This window comes from Populus trichocarpa, chromosome 13 (assembly GCF_000002775.5).
Source record: "Populus trichocarpa isolate Nisqually-1 chromosome 13, P.trichocarpa_v4.1, whole genome shotgun sequence".
Lineage (NCBI taxonomy): Eukaryota > Viridiplantae > Streptophyta > Magnoliopsida > Malpighiales > Salicaceae > Populus > Populus trichocarpa.
This window is the reverse complement of record NC_037297.2, coordinates 11,659,044-11,671,527: the sequence shown is the minus strand read 5'-3', so window position 1 is coordinate 11,671,527 and position 12,484 is coordinate 11,659,044. Positions and strand designations below refer to the sequence as shown.

At 34.5% G+C, this 12,484-nt stretch overlaps 1 protein-coding gene across 1 annotated transcript; it reads left to right on the top strand.

The window, feature by feature from the left end:
- The first annotated feature begins 6,747 nt into the window (after window positions 1–6,747).
- Window positions 6,748–12,444, top strand: LOC18104409 (uncharacterized). Its single transcript, XM_024583853.2, has 11 exons — window positions 6,748–7,034; window positions 7,147–7,185; window positions 7,830–7,921; window positions 8,419–8,668; window positions 8,749–8,868; window positions 8,951–9,026; window positions 9,466–9,674; window positions 9,840–9,948; window positions 10,733–10,825; window positions 11,222–11,382; window positions 11,671–12,444. Exons 1-11 carry the CDS (start codon window positions 6,864–6,866, stop codon window positions 12,226–12,228), a joined length of 1,878 nt encoding a protein of 625 aa, XP_024439621.2. The 5' UTR covers window positions 6,748–6,863; the 3' UTR covers window positions 12,229–12,444.
- Window positions 12,445–12,484: the final 40 nt, after the last annotated feature.

Below are 12,484 nucleotides of genomic sequence, written 5' to 3'. Positions count from 1 at the left end.
AGGCTCATAGGCCAAAACGGACAATATCTTACTAGTGGGGTGGGGTGTACAGTTTGGTATCAAAGCCCGGCTCACTGGTTGTTCGGTGGTGCCGACGAGGACGTTGAGCTCCTTAAGAAGGGTGGATTGTAATATCCCACATCGACGGGTGAGGACTTGAGAGAGGGCCTTATATAAGCATGCTCACCTTAACTAGTAATACGCAATTTGGGGTCATGCGTGGTTGCCAAGAACAAATCCGTGAGGCTCGTGGGCCAAAGCGAACAATATCTTACTAATGGAATGGGGTGTTACAGTTTGGTATCAGGCCAATGTAACACCCCACCCCACTAGCAAGATATTGTCCGTTTTGGCCCACGTGCCTCGCGAATTTGTTCTTGACAGCCACTAGGGCTGAGCATTTTCGGTTCGGTCCGGTTTTGGACCAAAATAAACAATCAAACCGAAATTTTTTTTAGTTTTTGAACCGAACCGAAAACCGGTTCAAACCGATTAATTTTGGTTCGGTTCGGTTTGGTTTTTTTCCCTTCCAAACCGGTTCAAACCGAAATTATTCCAGTTGCAAACAAAATTTATTCACATTCCCAAAAAAATCCCTACAATTTTTCTCATCATCTCCATTTATTTCTGCTATTGTGTAGCCACAAGTAGTGGGGAGCACAACCTAGAGGAGCCAAGCCCATGACCACTACTTTTCTAACATCAACATTGTACAAGCATGATTACAGATCTCACTGTGTTGTCAAACCAGAGGCCGCAGACTTCTCTTTGTCCAATCATTACCTTTGATAAAGTCCCAGAGCCTATTCTTGCAAACAACCTTTTATCCTAACTGCGCATTTGAAGCTTCTTCTATCAAAGAGCTTGGGCATCTTTCGATGAGTAGGTCCGGAAAGAGAGTAAGCCTGTAACTTTAGGTTGCAGAGAGTAAAGGGAGGAGAGAAAAATCAAAGAGAAAAGATGCAGAGAGAGGGGAGAGATATGCAGAGAGCAAAGGGAGGGGGGTGGGGGGGGCTGAATGTTACTTTAGGGTTAGAAAACGTCATATTTATACTTGTTTTTTTTTAAGTGCTGGTTGGTTGAACCGGTTCAGTTCGGTTCAATCGGTTTCAGACTTTAGAAACCGAATCGAACCGGAATTTTTTTGTGATTTTTTAATCGGTTAATTCTGTTTTTTTTCGGTTCCGTTTTTTCGGTTATTTTTTTTTGGTTTTCTCGGTTTAATCGGTTTATCGGTTTTTTTGCTCACCCCTAACAGTCACGCATGGCTTCAAAATGTGTTTTAAGGTGAGCATGCTCATATAAGCCTCTCCAAGCCGTCGAGTTGATCAACGACAAAGACTTTTCAAAGTCAAAGTATACCTACATCTATCTCTGAGATCTAAGAGATCCCACATCGGTGGGTGAGGATTTGGTAGCTAGCTTTATTAGTAGTGCTGGTTGTTGACTTGTCAGACGCGTTTTGGGATCATGCGTGGCTACCAAGAACAAATCTATAATGACGGTAAGGCCCAAAACGGACGATATCTGGCAGGTTGGGCTGGGCTGTGACAACTTAGGCTTAATCTAACATAATTTCATTCTTTGTAGACTTCAAACGTAGATAAACAAGGCTTGAAAGCTTCTTTTCTTAAAAAGCTTATCTTGAAAAATAAAATATTGTTGAAGAATTCTTATGAAATGTTTAAATTTGATCCAATAAAATTTTATTTTTTGTAGATTTTAAATGTGTATAAAAGAGACCTGAGAGTTTTTAAAAGAATTTTGTTACTTGAAAATTTTGTATTTAAAATATTTTTTTTATAGACTTTGTTATTAATGTTACATCTTATTTTAAAAGTCTTGTAGTCCGTAATCCATTAATGGAATGATGAACTTCAATGAAAAATTTTGATCCCCTTTTTCTCTCTTGCTTTGGGAACGATTTCTCCATCTGTTTACAAAGATTTGCATAAATTCTTAACAATCCTTTTAATTTAACTTCTGTATAAGTTCTTTAGAAAAATTGTCAGAATTCCAATGTCCTAAAAGGCCCACCACTTCTAGCAGGAGCATTGTTTGTTTTATTTACCTATTTCTTGATTTTTTTCATAATAAGTTCCAAATGCAAATGGAAATCCGTTTCAGTTTTTCAGTTCTTGACATTAAAAACCGAACCAAACTTAACCAAAATTGGTCGGTTTGAACCGGTTTCGGTTCAGTTTTGGTTTAAATTTTTTTGAAAAAAAAATTATTTAATTGTTTTTATAGATAAAAACTGAACCAAAAATGATAACTTCTACATGAAACAAAGAGCAAAATAATTTCAAGCAACCTAGCCGACTTTGCTTAAATAAACTAGGAAAAATTATTTTCTTAATGAGGCAAAATCGCACAGGCTTTGCTAAAAAAGCAAGTGGCAATAGCATTAACAAGAACCCTTTGTTCTTTGAAAAATAAACATAGATCATCCATGATGATGTTTTAAAATTCAAAATATATAATTAAAAAATTATTTAGTATTTGAGATAATGGTTAATTAATATATTCAAGTGCTTGAATTTCTTTTTCATAATCTAAGGAATTCCAGGCTTATAGTAAAAGCTTGAATACCTACAAAAATAGTTCCAATAAGGGGACTTAAAAGACACTCCCTGATAATAAAGTCAGTATATTTATGAGAAATGTATTAAATAACTTAAGACAATAAATGATTTTAAAAAGTCTTAAATTCAAGGAATAAATATGTTTGTTTTTGAATCGTAAGTTAATTAATGCTCTGAAATCTATGTATCTTTATCTTAAAAGATAAAAAGTTATGAACCCTTTACCTAGATGGTTCAGAAGGTATTTATACCCCCTAAACCTTGTTGTTTTCAGAGAAGAGAAAGACTAGAAAGTCATTTGCTTTCGGTGATATTAATGAGAGGCAAATATCTCTTATATATATATATATATATATATATATATATATATATATATATATTAATGAGATAGTAAGCATGGTAGGTCCCTTAAGAGACCTTGTATGCACTTATAAGTATAGGAAAATCATTACCTAAATATGAATGATTATTTTAAATGGATAGGCATGACGGTTTATCATGTATTGAATACTTATATTTTAGAGGATCATTCAGGATTAGGCATATAGCCTTAAGATTTGGTAATGTCCAAGTTCTTTGGGTCTGACATGTTCGTCAGACCCATGTTTCCTTGGACTTGGTTGACTAGCAAGTCCAAGTTCTTTGGGTCTGGCATGTTCTTCAGACCCACGTTTCATTGCACTTTGTTGATTGTCGAGTCTAAATTCTTTGAGTTTGCTATACTCACCAAATTCACGTTTCCTTGCACTTGGTTGACGGCCAAGTCCAAGTTCTTTGGGCCTGACATGCTCGTTAGACCCACATTTATTTATGGCTTGGGTGAATGTCAAACCCAAGTACTTTGGGTCTAGCATATTCGTCAAACCCACGTTACCTTGCGTTTGGTTAACTATCAAACTCAAATACTTTGGGTCTGGCATGTTTGTCAAATCCATTTTATTTAAGAATATTTTTATTCATAGAAATCTTTAACAAAATTTAACTCATCAGTTGCCCCCCCCCTCAAAGACTTTAATGCGTAATCTTGTATTAAAGGCTTAAGAGATTTTGAGGGAAACAATCAGTCAATAGACATCTTGTCTTTCTTTGGAAAGAGACAATAGGACTTTATAGATCTAAAAAGATTTCTAGATAAAAGAAAAGGGATTTTGGAAAGACCACTCGATGACGCACACTAAATATTGCAGGCTTTTGGTCTTTCTAGGGTTACAGATGAGTTGTCATATTTCTTGCATTCCTATCTTTCCATCTTCTTGTACTTTTCTTAAACCTTTTCTCCAAGATTTCTTGACTTAGTTATTTCCAATATTTTACAAAAAAAAAAAGAGCAATTTAACAGCAAAAAGGAATTTATTGACTAGGTAAACCAAATCTTTTTTCCTTGTGCTTTTATAAAACCTTATTTAATCTTTTCTTCCTTCTACCATTATGACTTCTAAAAAAGGAAAAGGAAATATATCTCCTGAATGTGATATCAATTTCAGGCTTGAAACTGAAGCCACTCATCGAAGATCTCTGATCATAAGAATTGGTCTTAGATATGAGAGGGATGGTGCCCAACTTTCTTCTGCTAAAAGAAGAGATGAGGATGTTCCTCGAGAGGTTTCAAACCTAAGGAGACAATTAAGACTGCCTAGGACTCTTGTGGACAACACATAGAGTTTAGTGACTTGGGACCAATGTTAGTCAGCTAGAAGATTATACTATGGTCGTCCCTGAAGTTGGTGACTGTATCTCTCAAGTCACCAGCAAATATGATGGGGGTAATATTATAATTACAACCCCTATATGTCTATATGAGTTTGGATACTCGTTTTCTTTATAGGGATTTGTAAGGGATGTTCTGAGATACTACAATCTTAGTCCTTCTCAAATTCATCCCAATAGATGGATTATTTTATTCTCACTTGAAAAATCATTAAGGATTTTGGAACGAGGAGCCTTTGGTCAGAGTATTTAGATAGTGTTATACCTTAATCAATAGCATTGAAGAGGGGCCTTCAATCCCTTGATTTTTTAGTTTTGTCAATAGGCAAAATGAACTAATAAAAAATACCATAAGGAGAAAGTCCTTTTGATAAAAGAATGGAGGGAACTATGAGTAATAATAAGGTATACTAGCTTAGCAAGACCTCAAGATGGGTATACCCATACCTAAGCTAAGTAAGTTATATTATGCTTGTTTTTAATAATAAAAGTACTTATTATACTCTTGTTAAAATTTACCTAAACTAGTATATGCATTTGTGGTAAAAGACTACTAATTATAAGACAATGATTTAGGATTTGAGCTTGGCAACAAGACTTAATCCTCACTTTTAGAATGTAAACATTGGACCTGGAAGGATGGTAATAATCAATTAAGCTTTGGTTCGTTTTCTTTGGTTACAATTGAAGTGGGCCTGATGTCGTTACTCACTCTTAATGGGTTTATATGGAATCATATTGATCTAGCCTAAGTATACTTATCCTATCAAAAGTCAAAAACATGAAAATAGGATTATGGATGTAGAATCAACTTGTTTACCCTTAATGCGACATATGAGGAAAAGTCTAATTAGGATTTACAATCCGCTAGCCAATTTTGAGTGATAAGAAAGTTTATCATTTTCAAGTTAAGATAGGCATGAACACAAAAATCAACATTCACATACATAGTTGCTTACCTTTAATGTGACATAAAAGAAAAAATATAATTATGATTTACAATTACTAGTTCAACTTTGAGTTACGAGAAAAATGCAAATCATACAAGAAGTAAAAATATAAAAATATATACACTACATTAATATTTGCAATACAAAATCATTTATTCTTAATGCAATATCTGAGAAGAAGCCTGAATAGCATTTACAAATCTTAGACCAATTTTGAGTTATGAAAAACATAAATCAATTGACAATCCAAGTAAAAACAACAAGAACAAATTCATAGATCAATCAAATCAAAAACAAATTCATCATAATTCAAAAACCAATAACAAGTTAAAAAATAATCGAAATAGATAATTCAATGTATTAAGGGTTTAAAAAAGACCTTTAAAGGCTACGAATGTCTTTCAAAAAACACTGGAAACAAAATGGATAATATCATGTAAGAATCATGAGATGTCGCTACTAGTGACACATGGATCCATACATTGATAAGGGTTGGAGAGCATGACTTGTTGGATTAGGTGTACCTTCTTCTCTTCTTCCTTTATGTATTGGCTATCAAGTCTACTTTTACCAGAAAAAAGAGAACATCACATGAGAAGTTTCAAGTTTTTTTACTTCTTTTTCCTAGTTAAGGTTTTATAGGTTGTTGTTATAGTTGCTGCTATCATAAATGGTTATGTGAGTGGCGGAGAAAAAAGGGGGATCGAGGTTATTATATCACAACTTAGAAGAAAAAAAAAAGTAATTGCTTTAGTGGTTATATCTCTAATAATCAGAAGGAAGCTCAAACTCTCATATTTATTTTGGTCCCTATTTTTTTTACTTTTCTATCATTTCACTCACAATTTTTTTTTTTTGAAGTTTTCTTATTAAAACGGTGGTAAATAATGGATTATGACAATAACAATAAGTATTTTAAAAGCTCTTGTGACATAAACATATTATATATCGGCTGTAATTTAGCCTTATATTCATAAATTTTATTTTAGATAAATTTTGATTATTCTATACTTAGAAAAAACTAAATATTTTAATTATGAATTATCAAAATTTGTATAGCATTTTTGAAATTCTAAATATCAAATACTTAACCACATTCAACAAAAAGTCTTAATTTTTTTTTGGACAACAAAAACATTCGGCCAATGTTTTTTAGGGCCAAATTTGGGCAAGAAAGAAATGTAAATTTGCTGGTTTGGGTTTGAGAGCGTTTAGAAAACATGAGTTACCTCGTGTTTTTAAAAAAATTAAATTTTTTATTTTAAAAAAAAAATTAATATTTTTTTATATTTTAGATTGTTTTGATATACTGATTTCAAAAATAATTTTTAAAAAATAAAAAATATTATTTTAATACATTTTAAAATAAAAATACTTTAAAAAACAATTACAACCACTCTCTCAAATATACTCTTAAATTTAAAATTACTCTCTCAAATATACTCTTAAATTTAAAATTACATTCAAAATAGGCCTTAATAAACCAATCTGGTATGACTCCGGGTCAACCCGGGCCCAAATTTGATAAACCAGTTTTACTCTCTTTCTCTCTGACATAAACCTCTCGCTAAGCCACTGCTGCTGCAGTTTTCCAGGTGAGAGGAAACAATCAATCAAAGAAATGGAAGACATTGAAGATTTGCTGGTTGGTAATGGAAGTGGGTCTCCTCCTGGATTCAGGTTGCCACTGAACGCAGTTGGAGTAAACCTCAAGAAGAACAAGAATAAGCCGAAACTGCATGCCAAGCAACTTTCTGAAACCCCTATCTCTTCCAAGATTCCTGGCACTCAGGTCCTTTCTCTCTGTGTTTAAATTTATGCATGTTCATTATATTTTTTCTATGAGTATGTGTTGGTCTTATTATGTTTTTTTTTTCCTTAAAAAAAATGTTGTCTTGGTCCAGACAATATATATCAAGACTTTTGGATGCTCCCATAACCAGGCAAGTTTTATGGTTTTCTTTCGAATTCTTTAATCTTTTCCATTTAGATTTTATGAAGTGGTTTATTGATGCTTTACAAGAGATATATTACACGGATTTGGCGGATGCTTAATTTCCAGTAGTTAGGACCTTATCTTGGTTTTGGGTTGGGGGGTTGTTGCATGAAGAATTCTGTTGGAAATATCGAGAGCAATTTTTATGGATACCAAGATTTTTTATTTTGGGATATTAAACTGAACTTCCAATTTGTGAAGAACTAAAGTTTTCAATCTGTTTTGGTGGATTTTGTTTTGATCTATAAGTTACTAGTTTGCTATGATTAATGAAGGTCGGATCTGAAACTATTTACCATGGGAAAGGTGAAGCTTTGCTGTGTTTTGCTATGAAAGGCAGTACCAGGTGCTGTTGCGATTGTAATCTTATGGCAATTAAGTCATAAATAAAGTGTTTTAGTAGTTATACTGTAAAAAATACCGGCTTGTCTTAGCATTATGGATTATTGAGCTTGAACTATAAGTTAAGCACTTCTTTGTTGGCTATGCATATAACCATTCCCCAGCAGTTTTTGTGTATCAGAATTTGCTAGTGTGAACTCCTTTTTAGTTCTTGTTAATTAGTTTTCTCACAGTTGATAATGGTGGCAGAGTGATAGTGAATATATGGCCGGACAACTTTCATCATTTGGTTATTCATTAAGTGATAGTCCTGAGGAGGCAGACCTGTGGCTGATCAATACGTGAGTTCTTCATTTGTCCCATATTATCTATTAATTTTTATGAGAATGATTGAACTGTGCTGCAATCAGGTGGACTATATGTTTCTTGTACTGTTATATTGTTCCATGGTTGGTGATTGATGATGCCCACAAGTAATTGTTTGATAGACTAATTGTAATAGTTTTGAATGTCTATGCATTGACAGATGTGGAACTTCAAATTTTGTCTTTGCTGTTCTCATTTCATCTTTTTCACACATTTATTATCAAATTTTTAAATAAAGTCTCAAATTGGCTAAGTTACTAGCTATCTGGATATGCCTGTAGAGATCTGGGGTAGAATTCATGCCCTCAGTCTGTCAGGGCTATCATAGTGCTGAATAGTTATAGGTACTCTGTTCTGTGTTCCTTTGCCAGTATGAATCCTACCCTTTTTCTAGCATAAAGAAAAACACTATTTGTTCATTCAACTTCTTCTTATTACTGGAGTATCAAATGATTCATATTTCCTAATGCAGATGCACTGTAAAATCACCAAGTCAATCTGCCATGGACACTCTAATATCAAAGGGTAAAAGTGCAAAAAAACCACTTGTGGTGGCTGGGTGTGTGCCTCAAGGAAGTCGGAACGTGAAAGAATTAGAAGGAGTCAGTATAGTTGGAGTCCAGCAAATAGATCGTGTAGTTGAAGTTGTAGAGGAGACTTTAAAAGGTCATGAAGTGCGGCTTTTGAACCGCAAGACATTGCCAGCACTTGACCTCCCCAAGGTGCAAATTTTACATTTTCTTCAATGAGGTTCTTTAACGTTGGTTTTTTTTTTAATGAGCAGCTCTATTTCTCATGACAGGTGCGAAAGAACAAATTTGTTGAGATTCTTCCCATTAATGTTGGGTGTTTGGGGGCCTGTACTTATTGCAAGACAAAGCATGCCCGTGGGCATTTAGGGAGCTACACTGTCGATAGCCTTGTAAGTTCATGACATGGACAACTGATACATATTGCTGCTGTTTGAATTTTTTTTGGTTTTATTATTAAAATTCCATCTGCAGGCAGGGCGTGTAAAAACAGTTATAGATGATGGAGTAAAGGAAATATGGTTGAGTAGTGAAGATACAGGAGCTTATGGTAATATTTTGATGTTTCTATTATTGTGTATGTTGATGATCTGAAATTTTTTCTATTTAGAAATCTTGTTTCTACAGGACTTTTTATTAAAATGATTTTGCTACACATCATTCAATGGTCTATTAGCAACCATTGCTCTTTTTTGCCATGTTACTGTTTGAAGATGCTGCTGATCATTTACATTTCTAATCCTTAAACTAGAGAAATAATAAGTGAGAAATAGATCTACTGCTTACTAATAAGGATAAATAATTATAAAATTTACCATGTTCATATCATCCAGTGAAATAGAATATTGCTGCTCTGCAGACGGAGTTTTGTTCCATGACTCGTGAAAAAATCTATCATGCTTAGAAAAATAAATAAGTTGAGATGTTAATTGTACTAGTTCTTCACAATACAAGGTGTTGAACAGATTGAATTTCTTGAAATCTTACAGGTCGTGACATTGGGGTTAATCTTCCAATTTTATTGAATGCTATTGTTGCTGAACTTCCTTCTGATGGAAGCACAATGCTTCGAATTGGGATGACAAATCCACCTTTTATTCTGGAGCACCTGAAAGAGATAGCAGAAGTTCTGCGCCATCCATGTGTATACTCCTTTCTTCACGTGCCAGTGCAGTCTGGTAGTGATGCCATTTTGACTGTAAGTCCCAATATTGCTAATCTTTTCTTTTTAGTGCTGCTAGTAGCTTCTACCTACCCTGTAACAGTCATTCCAGCTGTAATTCTATAATTTATGTAAGGGTAGCTACTAGAGAATATCATTGTATAAGAGCCCTTATGTTGATATAACTGTTCTTGTTGACAGGCAATGAATCGAGAATACACTGTGAATGAATTCAGGACTGTGGTTGATACCTTGACTGAGCTAGTTCCAGGGATGCAGATTGCTACCGATATAATATGTGGATTCCCTGGTTAGTTTGCAACTCAATTTCCACTTCTAGGTCCTTTTTGCATACTTTTATTTAAGTCTCACTTTGCTAATTGTATATTTCTAGAACAGTATGACATAGAAGTTATTGGCCCCTTTCAAGTGAAATTGCTCAAGTGAATTATCCTGATATGACATTTGTAATTTCTAGATTGTGAAATCATATATGTCACTAGAATTTTTGGTACTCCATCGGTTCGGTAACAATTGACTCTTTCTAACCTTTCAAAGTCAATATAACTTTGATTAGTTTTTTTTTCTTTTCAATTTTATATTAGTTGATCTTTAACAAAAAGATTGCAATAAAATATTAACTGTAAAGTTTCTAAAATTTAATTTTTGAAAATTTTTTGTCAAAAAAATTCAATTAAAAAGAGTAGGTCAAAGTTAAACATTGTTGACTCATGGAATTTATGAGGGCAAGGGCATTGGGAGTATTGTGGAAGCTAGGCTTTCTTTTTCCTTTTCTTTTTGTTATTTTGGTTATTTTTCCAGAATAACTCAGGAACAATTGAAGCAGAAATTTGATTATTGAGGGTATCGATGATATTGGATATGAAGGACCCCAATTCTTATTTCAGATTATTTACGAGTGGTTTTGACATTACTTGGAGGAATTATTTACTGGTGATAGAGAGATAAAAAACAGTTGGAAGATCCAAGACCTTGTCAGGAGTTTGTATTCATTTACAACACCCTCTATAAAAAGTATTTGGTGTTTTAGCTGGATAGTCCTTGACATGACAGACTTTTCTTGGGTTTTGCAGGTGAAACAGATAAAGATTTTTCTCAAACAGTCAACCTTATTAAAGCGTACAAGTTTGCTCAAGTTCATATCTCGCAGTTCTATCCTAGACCAGGTATGCTGTTGATGACTTCACCTTTTGCTTAGATTTTATCATTACCCTTCTAATTATGTTTTAGCCTGGTGCTGCTCAGTGTACTTGTTTTTTTATTCTTTTCTTTTGGTTTCATCAAATGTACAATGAGTGGCAATTGGGAAAAGTTGTATATTTCATGGAAGAAAAACAGCATTTATTTCTTTTTGTATCGTGAGCGACTGCTGTGTTATGAAAAACAGCATTTTCTGTTATGAAAGCTCGTCTCTCTGTTATTTCACTTTGACATCTAGTATGTCCTGTTCACTGTGAGTGTATTGTGAAAATTTATGTGGTACCCGTGCCATAATGGACTTTGTGTGTAATTGCATCGACTTTGTGGTTATTTTCTATCTTAAATCTGCTTTCTGATTTCAGGGACACCTGCTGCAAGGATGAAGAAGGTTCCAAGTAACATAGTGAAGCAAAGAAGCCGTGAATTGACTTCTGTGTTTGAAGCTTTCACTCCTTACAATGGAATGGAGGGCAGAGTGGAAAGAATATGGATAACAGATATCGCCGCTGATGGAATTCACTTGGTAAGATGAAAGCATCTAAATGAAACACTCTGGTTCTAAGGCGTCATGGAAAGGTTACTAGGATTGCATGTTAAATGTTTTTCTGATATGTTTCGTATGTTCTGCTCGCTTCTCTTTAAATTTGAGAGCCCCCCCCCACCCTCACTTCCTTCCTTTCCTAGCTTAGTTCAAATGGAGAACTTGCTTCCTTTTGTTTTCCTTTCTTTTTTTGAATTGAATGGAGAACTTTATTAGCTTATGATTCAGCCTCCTATTTTCATTTTCTGATTAGTTCTTTCATTTCCCAAGGTTGGCCACACAAAAGCATACGTGCAGGTGCTCATAGTTGCTCAAGAAAGCATGCTGGGTACTTCAGCTATTGTTAAGATAACCTCCGTTGGAAGGTGGTCAGTTTTTGGAGAAGTGATTGAGACTCTCAACCAAATAAATCAGAAATCCAAGTCCGTCGAGAAAATGCTCAGCGAGGAAAAATGTTCTCCCTGTTCCGACCCATGTGACAGCTGTGCATGTTCCGGAGAGTCAGAACCTTGTGCTTGTGGACCAGAGAGCTGTGGAGGACAGAGTACTATAGAACAAAGTGATGTTTTGCAGAATGAAGTGCTTCGAGAAGATCAAAATAGAAGAAATCTCATTGGATGGTTACTAAGAAAGCGGAAAAATCAGGCACAGAAAATGGTGGAGAATGGTATTGCGTCGGGATCCCAGAAAAAGCAAGAATGGGCCAAAGGAGCTCCGGAGGAGTGGGGTGTTGTGGATAGGGCACTCCTAGGAGGATTAATTGTCAGCGTTTTTACTACTGTAGCTATACTAATACATCTTGGATTTAAGACCATGTCATCCAAGTGAGCTTCATGTGTTGCGTTTTACTTATCCAATTCTTTGTGGGAGGATTTTCATGAAAGATTTGACGAATATGGGAAATTTTTGTTTTGTAAAAGGCCAGAGTTATGTTACAATGTTGTTGAGGAATAGCTACATATTGCAAATCCCTTGGGAATTGTGTAAGGCACTCCTTTCTTTTGCAATGATTAATATGTAAGCACTTCAGTTTTTTCATACAAATCTATTACTTGATATTAGAAACTGCTTCACACTGTGTAGC